The sequence below is a fragment of the Syngnathoides biaculeatus genome, chromosome 10, assembly GCF_019802595.1.
Source record: "Syngnathoides biaculeatus isolate LvHL_M chromosome 10, ASM1980259v1, whole genome shotgun sequence".
Lineage (NCBI taxonomy): Eukaryota > Metazoa > Chordata > Actinopteri > Syngnathiformes > Syngnathidae > Syngnathoides > Syngnathoides biaculeatus.
In genome coordinates, this window is record NC_084649.1 from 8,149,049 (window position 1) to 8,171,310 (window position 22,262).

At 40.2% G+C, this 22,262-nt stretch overlaps 3 protein-coding genes across 12 annotated transcripts in view; 2 read left to right on the forward strand and 1 right to left on the reverse strand.

Annotated features, from left to right (window-relative positions):
• wdr1 (WD repeat domain 1) overlaps nt 1-4,612 on the reverse strand; it is a 25,735-nt gene extending 21,123 nt beyond the window's left edge. Inside the window, exons 1-4 of one of the 3 annotated variants that reach the window (XM_061832678.1) lie at nt 4,471-4,612; nt 1,172-1,264; nt 628-646; nt 437-532 (exon numbers count right to left, since the gene is read on the reverse strand). In XM_061832678.1, the coding sequence (XP_061688662.1) occupies nt 437-532; nt 628-646; nt 1,172-1,213 (157 nt within the window). In that variant the 5' untranslated portion in view covers nt 1,214-1,264; nt 4,471-4,612. Of the gene's footprint in view, nt 1-436; nt 533-627; nt 647-1,171; nt 1,375-4,470 lie in introns of all 3 variants that reach the window. The other 2 variants (XM_061832679.1, XM_061832677.1) reach the window with 2 other exon arrangements.
• idh3b (isocitrate dehydrogenase (NAD(+)) 3 non-catalytic subunit beta) lies at nt 3,821-18,490 on the forward strand. 5 transcript variants are annotated; one of them, XM_061832693.1, is made up of 12 exons: nt 3,829-4,099; nt 7,016-7,119; nt 7,975-8,148; nt 9,615-9,735; nt 11,318-11,378; nt 11,461-11,593; nt 11,784-11,917; nt 12,048-12,150; nt 13,118-13,264; nt 13,438-13,532; nt 15,459-15,519; nt 16,604-17,225. In XM_061832693.1, exons 2-12 carry the CDS (start codon nt 7,018-7,020, stop codon nt 16,688-16,690), a joined length of 1,218 nt encoding a protein of 405 aa, XP_061688677.1. In that variant the 5' UTR covers nt 3,829-4,099; nt 7,016-7,017; the 3' UTR covers nt 16,691-17,225. The 5 variants fall into 5 exon arrangements, with proteins under 5 accessions (XP_061688682.1, XP_061688677.1, XP_061688678.1 ...); XM_061832694.1 differs by lacking the exon at nt 16,604-17,225 and adding an exon at nt 18,101-18,490 and having other exon boundaries at nt 3,831-4,099; XM_061832698.1 differs by lacking the exon at nt 13,118-13,264 and having other exon boundaries at nt 3,821-4,099.
• A 1,658-nt stretch (nt 18,491-20,148) lies between these two features.
• ptpra (protein tyrosine phosphatase receptor type A) overlaps nt 20,149-22,262 on the forward strand; it is a 62,483-nt gene continuing 60,369 nt past the window's right edge. The window contains exon 1 of one of the 4 annotated variants that reach the window (XR_009796843.1): nt 20,149-20,934. The gene's annotated coding sequence lies outside the window, so the exon portion shown is untranslated. The remainder of the gene's footprint in view (nt 20,935-22,262) is intronic. The other 3 variants (XM_061832675.1, XM_061832672.1, XM_061832674.1) reach the window with 3 other exon arrangements.

A 22,262-nucleotide genomic window follows, 5' to 3' on the forward strand; every position in this document is an offset into this window, starting at 1 on the left:
AGGGCTTGATTTTGAATGTCTTGGGTTTATGTTCATTTCTCAAACGTTGTCTCAAATCAAATTTCTCTGTGGAGTTGGAACAATTTCCCTGCAGTAATTGTTTAAATAATAAGTCAAGGTGCTGGTGGAAATGGTAGCGAATGGAATGCTTCCTGTTGCACTGCGTGTACATCCTCCACGGACGGTCGCTCACACGGTGTAATAGATGCTTTTCAGTAATGTGACGCCAAACACGTGTTTTTTGTTCACGACCCCATCTTGGACAGCAAGATGGTGTCTACATATCATGGCGGGCTCGTCATCGTTGGCCCTAAACTCGACAGTTTTATCGGATATTCCACAACTGTTATCGCAAACAACGATATACAGTAAAGATACAATCAATCCCCTCACCACCACCACCACCAACATACATATGTACAGAACATGTACCTACCAGAAATGAAATCCTTCCTGCAAGGGTCGAGAGTACGTGATGCGCCCAGTTGTTCCTCTTCATGGCAGACACCTTTGTCGCATCTTTCTTTGTTGGCTGGGGAGTGATAAAAGTGTATACTGTAATGTTTTGGCTATGGTTATTGTGTGATCTTTTATTTTGAAAGTCTATTGACAAACGAACACTGTAACCTGAGGTGATTGAGGCACTTGTGCTGGAGTGAGGAATAAAGAAAGAAGCCACTTGTGAAACTCAAGACTAAATATCGGTTCGTTATTATTAGATTGCGCTATAGTACTTCTCGTATATAGCAAGATCATAACATGGTGTCAGAGCGACGGTAGTATAACTACGGCGGGATGAACGAAGACCACTATAGGTCTTTGGGGGTAACGTGAACCTCGTGGCTGTCGCTAGCCATAGCCTTTAGCTGCACTTTTGCTAACTTGTGGGAGCGGGCTATGCCGATCGCTTTTTCGAGTGTGAGCTCCGGCCCATGGCTGAGTAACTTTTCGCGCACAGTATGTGAGTTGGTATTGAAAACTACGCGGTCTTTGACCATCTCATCACTGTTTGTGTAGTTACAGTCTTTAGTCAACAGCTTGAGTTTTGTGACAAAGTGCTCAAATGACTCACAGTTACCTTGCGGCTTCTCGTGAAAATCTAGCAAATATTGGGTTTGCTTTCGGAGTGAGGTAATCAGAGAATTTTTCGTAATAAGTTTTTAGCAACTTATCTTGATCTCCGGTCAGTGTCCACGTATTGCTGACATCCCATCCTTTATCGCCGATCCACAGCAGGAGGAAACTGCACTTTTCCTCTTCTGCTCTGTTTTCAAGTGGTCCCATGAACATGAGTTCAGCATGTTGTTTAAATTTCCGCTGCACATCTGGTAAATTGAATGAGTCCCAGTCCATCCACGGAACACCGAACGCCTCCTTCGTAGTCAATTAGATATGTAACGAGTGTGGACGATACCACAGTAAATTAGCTGAATGCCCAGCTAACGGTAAACAATGGCTGATGTGTCAGACCCCTTTTTCTGTGTGTTCTGACAACCATAAACCACAAATGAAAGACCATGATGAAAAGGCCAATAACACGCTTATAAGCAAGCCAATATTCACAAACGATCACTAAAAAACGCAGGTTGTATTGTAGGTTTGCCATCCAATATGGCGTCGTAAACAAAAGTCATGTGACTCATGACCACTGATCTAAAAAAAAGACTGGATAGCTCATTAGCCACCATAGCTGAAGATGATGGAAGCACATATCTGCCATCTTGTTGCTCCCAAAACAACCATGCCAACCCCTGCAGCAATTAACTGTGTTAATTGCCAGTTCGCAGCTGTGAATATGTATTTACATATTCAGTATTAACACTTGGGACTAAATGTATGTGGAAATATATTTCTAAATAAAACATACATGGGTGTCCCTTAAAGACCATCTTACTGGTATGTTTTGAAGTTAAATTCCGGATCATGCTGGAGTATGTTGGGCTAAGTGGCAGCAAGCCTCCAGATTTCACTTTTTGAGGGTAACTTTTTTTTCTTTTCCTTTTCACTTCTGAAAAGCCTTAATATCGGGTCAGGAAACATACAGTAAACTGCATAACTTGACATTGTTTAGGACCACAGCTTTTGTGTCAACTTAGAGAAATGTTGACTTACACGTAACCTTTTCAGTAGTATTACTGGAGACTGGGACCTCACTTTTAACGTTGACTTAGGGTATATGTCAGCTTATACAGTGTTGAGTTATGCAGGGTTTACTGTATTTTCAGTTCCATGTTTTTCTGCCGACAGTATCAATAGGCTACTGAAACCGATAATTTCCATGAAATCTGAAATGTGGCTTGAAAAAAGTGGTCTGCCAGTAACTTGGGGACAGTTTTGGCTCGAACCACATTTAGACCTGTTCTTGGTCTTAGTGAATGATTGAATGGTTTGTGTTTAATGTCCTGCTTAACAGTATTTCAGTCATATGAGAACAGTATCTAAGTGTTGCAGTATCCATTTCTCCAGTTGTCTTATGATGACTCACAGTGGTCATTTGCTGAGACACGGTATGGCCAGCCCCCTGACACTCACATATGATATTACTGACACGCTGCCAACCAGTTGCTGTTGTGATACAATTACTGAACTTCAAGTTAAACAGTGGCAGCTATCACTCTTATCTTTGGTTTGACGACCCAGATTCAGACCCTGTCTCCCAGCATTAGGGGTGGTTTTGGCTCATACCACATTTATACTCGTACCAATCATTGAATAATTGGTGTTTAATGTCTTGCATTACAGTATTTTAGTCCTTTGATGATGGTGTCTCCTTGTAGCAGGACAGGTTTCCATTGCTCTTTATCTGGTGCTGCCTCACCGAGACAACTAGCCAAAGACACCCAGTAAGCCCCCTCACCCAGTCACATTACAGGCATACAAACAATGGTCCAACCAATCGCTGCTCTAACTCCTATTGCTGAGTGCCACGTGAGACAGACAGCTTCCGCTGTTACATGTAGTCTTGTGTCAGAATGCAAGCCACAGCTGTAAAAGCTATGCTTACAGGATGGCTTTTATCTAAGTCCTATTTGTAATTAATTTACAGGACTAGCATCTGGAGTTTTGCTGAAAACTCTCTTCCTGTTTTGAATCGCTGAAATAGTGTGGATATATAAATGTGGGGTGGGGGGGTGGGGAATCCCATAAATGTGGTCTACCTTATTCAGTTCCTGGGGCCTCCCAGGCTTAATCAATATATATCTGTCAGAAATTTGGTCCACAGTCTTGGATGGAATGCTTTTATTTCACATAGTGCTTCACAGCGTATTTTGGGAAAAGTTAACATGTCATGGAAATCGGGCCCGAGGTAATATGCAAGGTTTCTTGGTAGACACTGTGTTATACGTCTTTGCTTTGGACTTAGCCTTTTTTGGTTTACAAAGCCGAATTAAAAATCCTTCATTTTATCAGAACTGAAAAAATGTCAAACTCACACGACCAGTTTTAACGCTACTTGCCAAACTTTATTGAGAAAAACCGCGCCATAATCCAAATTGTAAACCATGTCCTCTATACATTTTGAGAGTACCAAGATGGCGGCCAACTGGCTTCAACCAATCGACACACCGCTAGATATGCATGAGCCATCCAGTCTTTTTTTTTTTTTTTTTTAGGTCAGTGCTCATGACTTCACGTGAAAAGCATCTACTTTCGCTACACCACGAAGAAGAAACCTGCGTGCGTTATTGAGATTCCCACTTAATTTGCAGGCCTGACACGACCTCCTCCAACATCACTGGCTGAAGGACACGCAGTGCAGCACTATGATTGGCTGCTGGATCCACTTAAAACACGCCTTACATTTTCACGACAGGAAAAGATAAGTAAATAAAGTAATACTAACCTTAACCAATACTAAAACGCCTAAAGCCCCACCCTAATCCTAGACCTAACCATAAGAAACTTATTTCATTCCTTTGTGTCCAAATGTTTGAGTTAGACGTTTTTGTTTAATCTGCATAGACTACCCTTCCTACGACGCAGGACCCAATCATATTGCAGTAGGACGTGCCTTGCCTAGAAAGTAAGTGGTAATCCTAATAACGCATCTGAAACCATGGCGGCTGTCATGAGAAGCGGGTTGGTAACATTGGTCAAGGTGAGTGTATCGACGTTTAAACAACGATTTTTTCACAACAGTTCACCCAAAGTCATGCGACTAAAAGTCTAGTTTGCTGTACGTATTGTCAATAAAGTGTATTCCCATTGTCCCATATGGATATATGTGAAACATCTTCCTGTTACTAGCAACAAATCTCCTTCAGTATATCGTTGTATCTTATTTACTCTAGAGGTGGCTGACTACCTGCATTTTTTCCCCTCTAAACAAAAATACGGAATGTCAAGGTTGTCGGCAAATAATTGTGACGTAAAGTCAATTTAAGTATCTATGGGCTACATGTTTCCCGATTGTTTCAATATCCATTTAACACACGCTAACGGTACCTCATTGTCATTTACGATTCTTACCGTGGTTCGCCAAAAGGTAACGGTCTGAAAGTGAGCTACAATAAACATCAGCCCTCAGAAAGGCTGGGGATAGTTTTGCACTAGCCTCGTGTGTTGTTACTTGGCCACCAAAGCTGATCTTCATCCTGATTCTGATGTCCCTTTGTAGAATGTAATCACTTCCGGTTAACAAATTAATATCTCTAGTAACTATAGTCATGTCTTTTTTTTTTTTTGCAAAAGTCACTTTTGGAATTATTTTTTTTTCCCATGGCATCAATATTTACAATCTCTGTCAATATTAGGTATGTTACAAACTTTCAAAAATACATTTACCTCAAAATAGACAATCTAATTGGATAGAGCAGTGATACAATAATTACATGAACACTAGTTTGTATGAATCCGATAAGGATTAAGGATGATTCTTTCCCATAAATCAACCTTGATTCTATGGTAGAAAAATGTCCATTTATTTTTCTTATTAGTTGAAAATAAGATGTTTAAACAGGCCGTTTCCAGAGTTTTCAATTGCGTCTTCTCGAGCCATCTAATTTTCCAGGTCAAACAGAGCAAATCCATTATCTGAACTGTATTAAAAATTCACAGAAAATAAGGATGCTGATAGTGACTCACATCCATATTGTTGTGTCTCATGTCTGAATTCTATGAACGTGTGATTTTTGATGCCGAAGTTGAGAAACATTTTCATCTTTGTCAAAATCTTATGTTAAAATGCTGGTAAAGAGATTTCCCAACAACATAATCTGAAAAAAACAAGGATTATAATCTCCTCCAAAAGTATTGGAATGACAAGGTAAAATCCTTTTGTTTTTGTTGAATACAAGTGATTTGGGTTTAAGAGGAACAGATGAGAAGGGGGAAAAAAATTCAGAATTCCATCTTTCATTTCATTGTATTTCCGTCTTGATGTGTGAAACAACTCAGGACAGCGCACCTTTGGGTTCAAACCACCCATTTTCAAATTAACAAAAATATTGGAACACATTTAATTAAATCCATTTAAAGTTAAAACCATTTAATATAATATAATATATACAATTGCGTTCTTCATTCAACATGCTTTTCCGGGTCTTAATTGGAGCCAGTTTCAGTTCTTGTTTGTTTCTGGAGGTTTCTGCCTCCTCAAGAGGTAAAATTTATGCTCTGTTGGGTTAATTCGGTGATAGACTTGGAAAGGCTAAGACCTTCTCCTTTTTTTTCTCCCTGATGAAGTCCTTTTTTTGTGTTGGGAGGTTGTTTTTGGTCATTGGCTTGTTTCATGAAGCTTCTCCTGATTCGTTTGGATGCACCTTTCTGTAAACTGCCAGAGAAAATATTTTTGTAGACTTCAGAATTCATTCTGTTGCCACCATCATGAGTTACATAATCAAAAAAGACTTAGTGAACCCGTTCCAGGTGCAGCCATAGATCCCCGAGGATGACATTACCTTCATCATGCTTCATAGATGAGGTTGTGTGTTTTGATCATAAGAATATCCTTTCTTTCTCTATACTTGGGCCTTTCCATCTCTTTTGTAGAGGCTAATCTTGGTCTCCCAAAAACCTTGTTCCCAAATATTTGTCGCACATCGCTCTAATTCTTTACAATTCCGATTCCTTTTCCTGATGAGTGATTTGCATGGGTGGTTTGTGATACCTTCCCTGTCACGTGTGGAGATTGACAACCCATTTGTCTGCCAATTTAAAGAAACTTGTATCCAAACTAATCGAGAGACGCTTCAACATGCAACAAGGCAATGACCAAAAACACACTGCCAACACAACAAAGGATTTCACCAGACCATAACCCATCAAAGCCTTTATTTTACCTCCTGAAGAGGAGAGTGAAAGAAGAAACTCCCAGAAAAACCCGATAATTGAAATAGGCTTCAGTAAGGGGCTGGAAATGCATTTCAAATGAAGAATGCCGCAGTCTGGTGAAATCAATGGGTTTCAGGCTTGATGCAGTTATTGAAAGTTAGGATTATCCCACCAAATATTAAATGATATTCACGTTAAGTTAATTTAATCACTGTCTGTTCCAATACTGTTGATGACTTGAAAAGTGAGTGGCTTCAAACAGCAGGTGCTCTCTCCTGAGTTGTTGAACACCTCAAAATGTGAATACATACAAGACCTAATGGGATTGGCTGATTATCATTTTTTTGCTTATGGGCCAATTGGTTTTGATGTTATAATTTGCCCATCTGGTCAGTGACCTCATTGATTGGCTCTGAGAAAGACAGTTACCGTATTGCCATCGTGCACAACATATCTGAATCTAGCAAGTTTATTTTTATATTGACATTAAACTCTAAATATCTGACGGCCAAAAAATATTTTTTTATTTTTTCAAACAGTGCAATGGGAGCTATAAGACAGCTGAGAGACCACATGTAATGTACGAATCAGACTATAACACAAATTTGCTGTTTCATGATTGCACTATGACAGACTACTGCAATAAAATCTTGTATTCTGAGACCACTGCATTCCGTTTTTTACAATCAGTGGGCTTTTATCTGGTCAACTCAAATGTGACTGGATACTCTCGTTACCTTAGGGATGACAACGCAAGTGGATCGGAGCAACTGTATTATAAGAAAAAAAGGCGGGAAAACATTTGGTGGTGGTCACCGGTGCTCAAGACAGGGAAAGGACATCTGTGTAAGCCTTGCTTGAATTATGTTTTTATACTTTTAATACAATACAGCTAGCAAGCAGGCAGAAAAACATTACATAGTCTAGCAAGCTAGACAACTTGTGGTTGTGTGTAAACAAGAGTTGTGAAAGCAAAGCAATGAATTAGATTAAATTTTGAGCCAAGGCACAAATTTTACAATTGAAAACTCTCATGACACACCAACAAACATAAATTTAACATGAAAATAGATACCAGTGCATGAATTGCTGTATGTACGACCATTTAATAGAAGACCATTAATTTGTTCTGTCTGTCACTGTTTCACAAGCATAAATAGACGAACAAAGATTATTAATTGTAAATACATTTTTCAATTGATCACACCAGTATATGCAGTAAATGAACAGGTCATTTAAAGAGACTCATTGGTCCATCTTGTGATCGGATCAGTGATCTGGTATTGTTTTGTTTGAAAACTCGCTGATTGGTGACCAGTCCCCAAAAATCCTGATCGTGAAAGCCATGAAATGAAAGCTGCAATTCTGAACTTTTGTTTCAAAGCCATCTTTTGAGCTGAAACCCCAAAACAACAAAAGGGAGGGCACTGTACCTTGTACCAATGACAAAACGCAATATTTGGTGGCGTACTGCTAAATCCTTGTGCAAAATCTGGCAGTGTGAAATAGAAAACGGTCGCTATTTTTCTTTTATTTAGACTCATCCGGCGTAAAAACTGTGCCAAACAAATATGAGTGTTCATCTGAGACAAGCCGAACGGGATGAGCCGAAAGAAATACATACAGTCAAATATGACATGCTAGCAGCTAGATTACTTCTAACCCTGTATGACAGAGTACAGTCCTCTTTTCTATCCTCAGGGTCTGAGTGGCCTTCAGTGGCAGCAGGCTGTCTCTCGAGCCTTGAGCATATCTGCTGTTCGTTTTGGTTCAGAAGCACCACCCGCTCGTGCCGATGCAACCTTTAAGGTCACAATGGTTCCAGGAGATGGTGTCGGACCTGAGCTGATGTCTGCTGTCAAGGATGTGTTCAAAGTACTTTCCACAATTACACAATTGAATCACGTGTGTGCGTGTGTGTGTGTGTGTGTACAAAAACATTTAAATTTTTTGTCTCACTGTCAGAGGTCTGATCAGACTAAACCTCTCTTGTTTCAGGTCAAAATTATTTGTTGTCAAATGCCACAATAATGCAAGAGAGAATTTCTTCAAAATTTGTTTTTATTTTCTTCAATGTCAAAAGTTTTTTAAAAAAACATGTGGGAGCACAGATGATGAGGTCATGGCTTTTGGAAGCTCCTAATAAGTTAGCACATGGGCTGAAAGGCCACTCATTGAGAATGAAGCCATTACTCCTCAAGAAACAGTAAAAAAACATTACAGTTAGCAAAAAGACACTAAGACACAGGTCTTTACTTCTGAAAAACATGTCCTGTGGTCTGATGAAACTAAATTAGAGCCATTTGGTCATGATGACAGTTAGACCTGAAGGAAAAAAAGGGAAGCTTTTAGACCTGAGAACACCATACCAACTATGAAGCATGAAGGTGGCAGCATCATGTTGTGGGCCTCTTTTGCTGGAGCAGGAACTGGAGCTCTTCATAGAATAGATGGCATCATGGAGAAAGAACATTACATGGAAATATTAAAGCAACATCAGCCATCAGCCAGGAAGCTAAAACTTTGGCGCAAATTAGTCTTCCACATGGACAATGACCCTAAGCATATTGCCAAAATGGTTAAAAAGTGGCATTAATGTCGTGAAGTGACCATCACCAAGCCCTGATCTGAATCCCATCCAAAATTTGTGGGCAGATCTGAAAGGTTGTGTGTGAGCAAGGCAACCGACAAACTTGATTCAGTTACGCTAGTTCTGTCAGTAGGACTGGGCCTGGATTTCAGCCGACAACTGTCAGAAGCTTAGTGGAAGGTTACCCAAAACATTTGACCCAAGTCATCCAGTTCAAAGGAAATGCTACTCGATCCTCAGGAAATATGTGTAAACTTTTGACCTTAAAGAAAATAATGTAAAATTCGCTAAGAAATTCTGTCTTATTATTGTGGCATTTAACAAAATTAAATATTTTTTGGCAATACTGACTGACCTGAAAAAAAAGTTTAGTCCTATCTGACTTCAGACAGTGAGATAATAAATGAAATGTTTGTTTTTATACAGTGTATGTAAACTTCTGGCTTCAACTGTGTGTGTGTGTGGTGTGTGTGTGTGTGTGTGTGTGTGTTGTGTGTGTGTGTGGTGTGTGTGTGTGTGTGTGTAATACCTTTTCTCTGCTTGATCTCTTATAGTTGCTTTCAGGCCTGTGTAAACTAGGCTTCTGTAAAGTTTTCCCTTTATGCTATTTGAATAAAATGATATATTAAATATATATCAGCTATATGTTTGAAATATATTTCTCTATGCTCAACTTCATCCATAAGTCATCGTAGGCTTCTCCTCAGCTGAATGCTGCACTAATAGTTGTTTCCTATTCTCCACACCTCAGGCAGGAGACGTCCCTGTGGAATTTGAGGAGTTCCATTTGAGTGAAGTACAGAATATGGCCAGCGAGGAGAAGCTGGAGCAAGTGTTGACATCGATGAAGAGCAACAGAGTGGCAATTAAAGGTAGAATTACTTTTGCATTGTTCAGTCTCATCGCTAACTTCAGTTTATTTATCGTATATGTAAATCAGTTGGGTTTTGCCGACATTTGCGGTATTGAACTCAAAATAGTCAATTTACATGAATCGTATCGGTCGAATGAGGTTTTCCTGTGGGGTGGGGACCGTGAATATTACTCTAAGGTGGACTATTTTGCAAGTGCATTGGCCTGAGGTTCCGCCTCTGGATTCGGGACCTGCTTTGGATAGGTCACAGGAGTTGAAATGTCAAAAACAGTTCTATGCTTCTGCCGTGGAGAACTAACCTTACTTTTACTCATTACAATTATTTAAATGTCATTTGCTACTTTTATTTTTTTAATTTTCACACACGAGACTGCGTCTTTTGCGATACTCCATTTGAAGGGCTAGTGACATTCAAGTGTAGTTCACCAATCAAAAGTTGGTCGCAAAAACAACACAGGCTGCATGTATTGTAGTATTTGTCTAGCACTGTCTCCCCAGATGTATATATTTCAGCTGCCTTATAACTAGACGAAACACTGTGCAGTATATTGCAGATGTTTTTTGTAGTTTTGACTTGGAAACACGTGCGCACACACAGCAACATTACAATTTGCAGATTCACACTTTGTTTTCATGATATTCATGCTCTGCTTAAAAACTTACTATTTACGCAATACTAGAGTAATCGTTTTACACTGTAGTTTTTACTTGTAAATAATTTTTTTGGAGGACTACTTTTTTACTTTTACTTGAGTCACATTATTGTCAAGCCACATCTGGAGCAGACATCCTCGTTTGTTACTCTTGCATTTAAGCAACATTTTTGCTCATCAGATCAGCCAGTGTATTTTTCTGCACTCCTCTTTTGTATTTTCGCTTTGAGGTGCTATGGGTCATGGCTCTGGTTGTGGTCCCAGCGGAACCCCGAAGCACACGTAACATCAGCGTCAAGCTCTGATCCGCTAGTACAGTGTCTCAATGTCAATTTACTGTATCTCAGAAAAATTAGTACCCCCCTCACAATTCTGCAAATATTGAATTATATCTTTACATGGAACAACACTCAAGAAAAGTAGTCCGTGTACATCTTATATAAAGCTCTTGTTCCCACAAAATAACTCAATATACAGCCATTAATCTCTAAATCACTGGCAACAAAAGTGAGTACATCCCTCAGTGAACAACAAGTGACAAGATTTTGTGGCCACCGTTCTCCAGCACTCACGTCACTTTCCTGGGCATAGAGTTCACCAGATCTTCACAGGTTGCCACTGAAATCCTCTTCCTCTCCTCTATGACGATATTAGAGAGTGGCTGTGAAGAAGAAAATGTATTTTACCATATAGCACTCTTCAGAGTCTTCTAGATTGCTGACTTTGTTAAAATAAAAATAAAAAAATTCTATCCCCGACAGGGCTTTTTTTGGTCACCTCTCTCATGCCTTTTGTGTTTGTATGTCTGATTATATAATACAAGATGATCTTTTAAGTAACTTTATTGTTGGGACGGGGGAATTGCATTATAATAAAATTAAGTTATGAAGGAAAAAAAACAGCTCTTGCATATGTTTGATTATTCAGGAAAGATCCACACACCCATGGAGTTCAAAGGGGAGTTGGCTTCATATGAGATGAGACTGAGGTACAAGTAAGAAAATGTCAGTCTTTTCAGATTTTGATTCAGTTTTTTATTAAAAAAATATATTTTTGTGTTCATTCATCAGACGTAAACTGGACTTGTTTGCCAATGTGGTTCATGTTAATAGCCTGCCAGGCTATAGCACACGCCACAACAATTTGGATCTAGTTATCATCCGAGAACAGACAGAGGGGGAGTACAGCTCCTTGGAGCATGAGGTAAACATTACTGTTCCTTAGGCTGAAGAGGAGCCAGTATGACAGATGACATAAAATAACTCGCTATAGAGGAAAAATTACTGTGGGTTTTCACTAGAGGATGCTATTTCTTTAGTGTTGCTCTAAAGAGTTAGGTAGTTGTAGACAAGGATAGAGGTCCTAAATTTACTCACGTTTCTTTGCTTTGCAGAGTGTGACAGGTGTAGTTGAATGTCTGAAAATCATCACCAGGGTGAAATCAAGGCGAATCGCCAAGTTTGCTTTTGATTATGCCACTAAGAAGGGGCGAAGCAAGGTCACGGCTGTTCACAAGGCCAATATCATGTGAGAAAACATTATGGGGGATACATTTCTACTGTGCTTATTCGGAACTGTATCCTTCTACTCATACTTTGAATTATATTATTTGTGCTATAGCAATCCTTGCCCTAATAAACACTTTGTCAAATTACAGGAAATTAGGTGATGGCCTTTTTCTGCAGAGCTGTGCAGAAGTAGCACAGCTGTACCCAAAAATCAAATATGAGAACATAATCATTGATAACTGTTGCATGCAGGTAAATACACATTTTCATCCTTCCAAATACATTGTAATGGTTTAAATGATTACACTGGTGTCCTATCAGTGGTTTAGATTATTGAATGCTTGGTATTTATAGATACATCAAGCCACTGTCTTATCAGCATAGCATCTGAAGATTGCTTGTTACATGTGGTTGAGTTTCTGGAGTTCACATTTTCATTGGAGTGTACTCCTTTTTGCAACATTACTTAAAATTGTCTGTTGCTGTGTACATTACACATTTGAAGACTGAATAAAACAGCCTGAAGTTCAATCCTGTGTGGTAATAGTATGTTGGAATTTATCTTAATGTGATAGTTATACAAATATTACTACTGTATTTTCCGCACTATAAGGGGCCCCTAAAAGCTTTCAATTTTCATAAAAGCTGACAGTGCGATTTATAATCCGGTGCACCTCATATATGGATCAATATTGAGAAGGGTTGCATCAGGAAGGGCATCCGGCTTAAAAATTGTGCCAAACATTTATATGTGTTCATCTGATATGACACGCTGTGGCGACCCCGAAAGAGACAAGCTGAAAGAAACACACACATTGAGCCTTTAGTGCAACTCCACCTAATGGATGGATAACGTAACCCCAGCCTCTACTGTAGCCTCTATTTTATGTGCTTATAATCCGGTGCACCTTATATATGATAAGTCTTAAAATAGGTCATTCATTGAAGGTGCGCCTTGTAATGCGGTGTGCCTTATAGTGCGGAAAATACCATACTTGTGCTTTTTGTATCATATCAAAACCCCATGGTGCTGCAATTACTTCAAATCTTTTTTAAAAAAAAATAATGTGAGATTGATTATTGTCCTTTTATGATAGTTTAGGCTCATCATTCAAATATGGAAATTTGCTAAATATTGGTCAATCACGAGTTAGTGTTTTTGTGGATTCACTTTATTTATTTATTCTTTGTGTGTTGTTACTTTGTTCTCCTGCTGCAGTTGGTCCAGAACCCATACCAGTTTGATGTGTTGGTAATGCCCAACTTGTATGGTAACATTATTGATAACCTTGCAGCAGGACTGGTGGGAGGGGCAGGTGTTGTTCCCGGCGAAAGCTACAGTGCAGAATATGCAGTATTTGAGACGGTATCTTTCCATGTTCCCTGTTTTTTGTTTGGTTTAAATTTAGTAGTAGGTTTCAGTGAATCACCCACTGGTGACTGGTACATTTTCATATGTGTTAGCCATTTATCACTGTCTGCCACTTTTTAGGACAGGCACCCTAAGTAATCTTTTTCATCCTTCATGTTCTCTTTTAGGGTGCACGCCATCCTTTTGCACAAGCTGTAGGCAGGAACATTGCGAACCCCACAGCCATGCTGCTGAGTGCTGCCAACATGCTCCGGCACCTCAAGTAAGTCAACTTTTCACTTTGCTTCATTATTAGATTTGACATTTTGGCAGTTTATTCCCGTAATACCACATGATTGTTAGGCAAAACTATACAGCTCTGTGAAATAATATTTGGCCCCTCCTTTAGTCCATATTTATTTTTTTCCACACTTAAAGCTCAAGTGTCGTCAAACGGATGATTTTTGGTATATTATTAATGAAAAACCCACAGCCAATATGATTGTGACGAACACAGCTTTTTGTAACTCCCGCCATGAAAATCCGCTCAGGAGTTTGTTGTCGAGAAGAAGCAGGAAGTGACGTAAAGGACAGTGGCGCCCCCTCGTGGACTCGTTTGTTTCCATTAGTTTTACCTCCGCGAAGGTAGCTCGTTGTTCCTTCGTGTTAGCCAAAATGCCGGCTTATTGCATTGCTGGACATTGCTTGAAAACCCGAGAGAATGGAATTACCCTTCATAAGTTTGAAAGAGACCCTGTTCGTTGTGAAAAATGGATTGCATGGGTGGAGAGGACAAGAGCTTCGTGGGTTCCAAATAACAGGTAGGGTGTGTATACAGCTACTAAAAAAAAAAATAGTTTGGGGCGGCTCACGTAATCGGTCTCTCTCATAACGTAGCAAAAGATCCGCGTATGAAATGTGTTGATGTGCACATACAGCTACTAAAAAAAAATAATAGTTTGGGGCGGACCACGTAATCGGTCTCTCTCATAACGTAACAAAAGATCTGCATATGAAATGTATCGATGTGCGTGTCGCCCAGCCAACAATGTCTCACTCAGCCTGCAACATAGCTCGGCTCCACCCCCTCCTTATATAGCACGGCGGGTCGAAACTCAGCCACACTGGCTGAGGCGCCGCGTACGGCGGTCACATCTTCCACGAAGGTGCACGTCGGGCTTCGCGACGGGGGCGGCTCTGAAGAACCCAGCCGAGAATGCGTTACTCAGTCGCGTGCGAGCATGAAGCGCGCCGGCTCGACTGTGAACACAAAGCGCCACCGCTCGGTTCCGTCATAAATCACACCGGCCGGCTGCGATGAGGCGCGATGGCTCATCCCCGCCGCGGAAGTGGATCGGACGGGATGCGGTTTGGCCGTGATGGCATATCATCTGAATGTGGCTCAAAACAATAGTGTAATATTACCCTGAGGGTTCGAAACAATAGTGTAATATTGCCCCGGTAACTTCACTCGGTTGTGTGGTGTTGTCCTTTTCGAAAAGAGCTTCCGAAAAATCTGAATATCTTTGTTGTTCGGCTTCCATAGTAGCAGGCACTGCACATTTTCAACGGCGGAAATGACGATGACGTCAAGGACAGTTGACGCGATTAATATGGCGACCACTTGGATGTCGAGGGACACTCAATTGCGCAACTTTGTGCATGGATGACGTGCTCTCTGCTCACTTTTTTTTTTTTCATATAGACATTGAAGTGAATACTGTTTTTCTGTATTTTTTATTTCAATATCTATTTTAGAATGTTTATAGGGATGTCACCCGCACTTTAAGTGTTTGTATGAAAATGCCTTATGTAGAAAAACTAATGGGTACTTGAACTTAACTGGTTGTGCATTGCTTGGCACCAATACCTGAAATTTAAGCCTTTGCGATAACTGATGATTCAATAACTACGTAATTAGGCAGACTGTTGTGGACAGCACTGAAGCAGAGAGAGAGAATCAGCATTTTCAAAGATAAGCTTTAATAATTTTGCTGCTACCTGTACAATTACAGAAAGTTAAGCACCATGAGTAGAATTGGAAATGAGGTTAGTGGTATTTTCCCTGTTTCTCAAATGTTAAATAACTGTTTAAGTCCAATTTGTTTGTTTAAATATATTAGACATTCCATTTGTTCTACGTCTATAGTGCACGTGCACCTACGTCATAAAATCACGTGACATCACATATTACTTCTTTGTGTTGCAGCTTGGATTATCACTCCCAAATGGTGTCAGATGCTGTCAAAAGAGTAATCAAACAGGGGAAGGTGAGTGTGCATGAGCTACCTTCTGCTTCTTGGGTTCCCATGCAGCTTCAAAATGTGGAAATGCTTATGTGCATGGCATTGACAGAACAGATACCACGAACAGCATTAACACAAGCAAAATATACTGACTGAAAACCTAAATCATGCCAAAACAACCTGACACCACTGCTCAATGGTTATGTAGCTTAACATCTGAACTTGCATTCAACGTTCCTGCTCTCAGCATTAGTACTTACTGATGCACAATGGTCTGATAACAGGGGAAAATATTGATCTTGCATTTATTTTGGTAAACCTTTTCTACTTTCTGTCCTTGAAATGGCTCAGACTACCCTGTGTGACAATGTCTCTAACATTCACTAATGGCTCACCCTTTCTTCACCACATGGCATATTGGAAATCTTCAGACTCTTAAATCTTGTTGCTTGTTGCTTTTCTTCAGGAGCTGGCAGAGGATGCCTTCTTTTTTGATGCTCTAGTTTCTCTAAAACATGGAATGGGGACTTTGTAAATATGATCTTCATCAGATAGGGAAGTTTTCCTTCCATTTGTCTCATGCTCCTTTAGAACTGCATGAATCTTACTTGGCTCTGCTTTCTAATGACACTTTTCCAATGCCTAAAGCAGGAAGTACCAAATATGTTCTATTTTTGGGCTTAATTCCATGTGGCTGGCATCAGAGGCTGTGTCTCGGGCCTTTTGCTGACTATGATCTGAGGAACGGAATCAGGCTTAAAAATGGCCAGATTATCTCATCTTGTTTTTTTAAAAAATAAAAAAAGTCCCTTAAACGTTGTCAATTGCTTCATGACAAGAAATACAGGAGACCCTTGTTTTCCTCGACTATTTGTTAGCACCTGATGTGCTTAATGCAGTATGATTTTCATGGTTTCCTCTAGCAATACTTTGGAAGTGCAAAAACCTCTTGCCCCTAACAGAGGCAGGTAGACCCTCAAAGACTTAATCAGAGCTGGTAACTATGCAGAAAAGCTGCATAGCTTGCACTTCCTTTTCCTTATGACACCCTTCCACTCCTTAACCCTGTTACCTTCTCTCTATGTGTCTGTGTCTTTGCATGTCCCAGGTACGGACACGAGATCTTGGCGGTTACAGTACCACAGGCGACTTTGTGCGTGCTGTCGTGGATAACCTGCGATACCGACCTGTTTAGATTTGTTCTCCCATGTACTTGCACTCCCCCTTGTTTCTTTTATATGGTCATTGATTTTTCATGAAATGATTTGTTGCTTGTCTCCCTAACATGACAGTTGGAAAGATTTTACACTATTGGGTTTACTAATACTATAAATGTTTTACTAGAGCCCACTAAGGATTATAAGGCTGCCGCTCAACAATGTATACATTAACTGAGTCCCATTTAAAGAATTAAAAGCTGGACCGCCACCCTCCATGAACACCATTCATCAGTTGTCTCTTTACCCTCAGTGTTCTGTGGATTGTGCACATTTGAACCCATTCACACTGTTTATCAAGTTCACAGTTGTCTCTTCACCCATTCACTGATACATTTCTACCATCAGTGCTGCATTATGACATGATGGATGTTTGATAATACCACAACTTTGACTTCATTTGCTGGTCTAAATACTTTTGCTGTGAGACATTGTTGGAGAATGTCCATGTTTATTCCTGGGATTTATTAAAAAGTGTAATGTTGTATAAGCCAATAAAGACAAAAAAAACAACTTTTGTAGGTGATCTGCTCAAATTGTTTTATATGAGCATTTAAACTCACCTGACCTTATCCAAATAAGTTCAATTAAGAGTGCAGAGCAGACCATCTCCGCTGTTGTGAATATGTATGACCTTTATTTCTTGTCTGCTGAAAGCTGCATCAAGATGAATGAAACTCAATATATTTTATAGGGATGGTTGTTTATACCCAGATTTGAATTGATATGGAAATATTGATTAGTTAAGAATTTTACATTAAAATTATGTTTGTTCTGAATAAATATTTCATTGGATTGTGGTAGTATAAAGAAAATGGTATTGCTAAACAGTGCATACACTCACAAGCTGCAACATTTGGTATAAATCCCAAATTTTGTGAGAACCAATACAAACCATCTATCTGATCTCCCTTGCAAATAAATTTAACTGATATAACCTGTTCTTGTTCATGAGTGTGCTGGTGTATCTAGAGTGTCTGGTGGATGTTAGTTGCTTGCACAAATATAGTTTATCCTGATAATATTCTGTGACTGTGTTTTGGACAAATTGTAAATGTTTAATTATTTTTAACATGTACATTGGGTCCACGTGATGAAAACGTGGTAAAGATTTTCAAGAAGCGGGCTAAATTAAATCAGTTTACCACTCTTTAATCATATAAAACCAATGCACATGATTAACATTTCCTCCAGTGTACTGAACCAGTTTTGAGATGAGTGCTGTAAGAATATGAAAGCAAACATAATTGAAGAGATTACACACAACAAAATTTACTGCTCTCTAGTGTTGTTTGTAAATGTTCTCTAGTATACTGGCCTTAATGTCTCATATAGATGTGCATACTGCAGCTGTGCTCATAGTAACACTGTCCTTATGTTTGCAACAGGTGCGCACTGGAGACCTGGGGGGTTATGCCACGAGTGACGAGTTCACCCGAGCTGTCATCGCTAACCTGGCTGCCTAATCATTCAATAATTTGGAATTGTCAGCTGCAAACACGCACACAGGCTTATTCATTTGCTTCATGTGGACCTCATGTCTTAATTGGACATGCTCACACTTGACACCGGTGACACTGATGAGACATTAATTTTCAGTAATCTCCAAAAAGTTATTTGAGCATGCATTATTTTATGCTTTTCTTGCAGTCATTCCTACTTGAATGTCTTTGTGTGGACAGCGTTATTAAATTTTAAATGTTAGCAATTTAGTTTACCTCAACTATTAACTTATACTGCCTATTTAAGAGATGAATAATAAAACGGTTGATATATGACTGTCAGAATCTTTGTGTATTAAATGAACCATAGTATGAAGAATGTTTCAATACCTCCTGAACTCTGTGTGGACTTAGAACTCAGATGTAAATGATCATCAACAATATACTGAATCAAGAGGTCTGTCATTCTTGGTTAAAAGAAATGGCATACTGACCATTCCAGACTGTAACCACGACAACAAGCAGTCAGTACTATCAACAATGCTGCAAGGTGGATTTTGTTAAGTAAATTGTTCTATCATGCGCCATCTCTTGTGTGGGCTGTTGTTATCCACAATATGACGGCCAGGTTGACCTCTGATTGACCCTAACTGAAACACTACTATATCTTCTCATGCTTAATTATAGCCATGTCAAGAAAAACTGAGCAGCAAACATTTCTTATGTTATGGAAAATATCTTGCTTCTAAACTCTCGCTGTTAATGTTTATCATCCCTGGTTTATGTTGCAACTATCTTTTTTCCATTAAGTCTTTTTTTTACAGCACCCACAGAGGTTGAATCAAGCAATGAACCTATTTTGCCAACGTAAACGATGGGTGGATACTTTGTTTATAAAGCGTCAGAAAAATAAATCGAACTGCCTGCAAAATGTACTTAAGTAACAAAGTATTTGTGTTCCGTTACTTCCGCCTACTGTAATTGCCATCTGAGGATAAATGGGAAAAAGTTACACAACAGATGGCCAATCTCAATCTTTTAAAGGTCTACCGACACATAGGCATGATTTTTAGTATGTTTTTAATTTTAAAAAAGGCAGCTGGAATGGACCCACTCATTTTTTTAACCACATGTCATGATGTTGTCATATATGGATTTTTGTATCTCCCGCGATAAAAATCCTTTGAGGAATTTGTTTTGGAGAAGAAGCCGGAAGTGACGTTTTTTTCCAGACCTGGGGTTCATGTGTTTATACCAGTTTTACTGGCAGGAACGTAACTGTTTTTTCCTGCGTGTTAGCCAAAATATCGTCTCATATTGATGGATATTGCTTGAACGCTCGGGAGGAAAGATTCACTTTTCACACATTTCCAAAAGACCCGGTTCGTCATGAAAAATGGACTGCACAGGTCCATGTTGTTGGGTTCCAAATGACAGGTAGGTGTGTATAGAGCTATTAAAAAAAATAATACTTTGGGGGATGATGTAATCCTCTCAGAAGTAACAAAAGATCCACATCATAATAATAAAGTACATAAGTCAGGGGTACAAATGTGATGATGTGCGTGGCCACAGTGTTGTCATCGCTTGCGGTCGTGGCGTTGTCGTCACTTGCCGGTGGCGTTGTTCATCGGGGAGGTGGTTTGGCTGCATGTGGGAGGAGAAAAGAACCCCCCACCCCCACCCCACCAGTCAGTTACTTTGCCTGGAATAGGTTCTCCTTAGTACGCCACATACAATCATACATAACTGTCGGGGAGCCAGTTATTAGTTAGATGTGATCCGCATATCATCTAAATATGGCTTGAAACGATAGGGTTATATTTCTTCTCACTTCACTTGCTTCTGAGATGTTCTCTTCTTCAAAAAAGAGCTTCAGTCTCAGAAGGGGTGTCGGAAAAATCTCTCTTGTTCGTCTCCCATGGCAGGTGGCACAGCGTCTTCTGAATGGCGACTGTCCCAGTATGACAGCTGTAAATGACGTTGCAGGCAATATGGCTACCACTGGGATGTCGAGTGAGACTTCCGCAACTTTGCGCATGAATGACACGCTCTCCGCTCATTTTTTTTCACATAGACATTGAAGTGAATAATATTATATATAATTTTCACAACAATATCAATTTTACAATGTATAAAAGGATGTCGGTAGACCTTTACGGTCGATTGGAGGTCCTCCCCTAACCCCCCTAAAATTGCTGCTGTCCTGGCTTCGTGGACGCGGATGAACTCACAGAGAGAACCCCGACACGGCCCTGGTGGAGGTGGACGCGGCGGGTGTACTCCAATAGGCCAGCGGGCGTCGCTGTGGTTGACAGAGTAGCAGATGGAGAAGAGACGGGGCCTGGCTTGGGAGAACGCCGCTCGCTTCCCATTCTTCCTCATACAGACTCACAACATGGCGGTCTAGAATGGTCGGCCGACATGCCCGTATTGAGCGGACTACGTGTGGAAATTAGGCCGCCAAATATGCCCGGAAGATACATTTTAAAGCGACGATACGCGTGGGCTTATTGAGGATTTTTACGTGGAGTGCGACCCGTTTTCTTGGATTTACCACGTAAGGTGACAGCGTAGTGTTGGCGGCGTGTCCCAAATCGAGCCTCCCTCCTCTGATATCGCCAGGTCCCCCACCCCGCTCTCAGTCTGGGCTCCAGAGGAGTGGAGACAGGGGCCGGGGCCGACAGCGTGGACCAGAAAGCGAACTCTCATTCCTACTTTTCCTTGGCCTTTCCCCCCACCTTCTTTCAGAGCTGCCTCTGGGCGTTACTGGTGTCTTGGTGAGTTTTGGTTATTTGGGATCCAAGACTGAATTACACATGTTCCAATGAGGGTGCCATCATGTTTCCTCTTGCTTCTTGTCACCCACCGTGTTCACTTTTTAACGCTTTTTGCTGTCTCACGGGTACCTTAACTGTCTAACTTTATCACTGGAGAGACTTCCCATGTTGGTGTATGGAAAACCCCAAATACCTAAACTTGCACAACCTCTTTGTTATTACTTGAGTACCTCGGAGGCAGGGAGGGGAATATTAGAGAGGGGGTGGGGGTGCTATGTGGAAAGAAAGATCCACCGATTATTTTAGAACCAGAAGTAATTAGTCGAGCTGGAACCACAACAAAGAAATTCAATTCACTACCTTGCTGAGAAGTCCACCTCAGTGATCGTCACACGGTTTATTTGCATGTTTGGAGAGGGTGCGAATGAAGATAGTTGAGTGGGAGCGGGCGGGGTCTTTACTCACAAGCCACAACAGAAATAAGGTCACCCCGAAATATTAGCATTTTAGCTGTCAAATGGGATGGGACCCGAATTCCCTTTAAGAACCTCTCCTAAACTTTTCCCCTTCCTGTCGTTTCAGGGTTTGTTTATTTTATTACCTTCGAGTGTAAGAGCACACAATTTTAAAGTTTACGCTATGAAGAATCTCTTTTCAATGCCACTTTTTGGGGGGTTAATTTACAATTTTAACACACGTTTCTAAAGTAAAGTAAGTAAGATAAAGGAAATCAGTTTTTGTTTGCTAAGTTTTTTTGAGTGCGTTGAAGTCTGGTCAAAAGCGATTCATGGAACAGCCTGGACTGTAATCCCCTTTGCATCCCCAGATCTTGACTCATCACATCTGGATGCATTCTCTAAGAAGCAGCACATATACGTCATACCTCAGTGTGATTTCTGCTAGATCACATGTCATATTAGTACTATCCAATATCCTGAACAAGGGACATGGTGAAGTTCATTCCTTTTCCATTGTTTGATCTCCATTATTATCTCCGATATAGAGCACTTGTAATTTTCCCAGGTCCAATAAATCAAATGTACAATATTAGATACAATTTGAGGTCCAAAAGTTTTGAGGGTAACCCCAGTGATAAGGCATTGCATAAATGTGTTTTTCCTCAATATTTCCGTGTGTGTAGTGCAAAACACAAGCTGTTTCATGTTTTTCCTCTCTAATCGGCCTACAATGACCCTCCACCCCTCCCTTCCCATTTGTCAGGCCTGAGCATGTTCACCTTCTTCTCAATGCCGTGTGTAGAACTATCTGTGTACACATTATAGTGGTTTATTATTAACAACTAATTGTACTAGCCTCCTCTTTCTTAT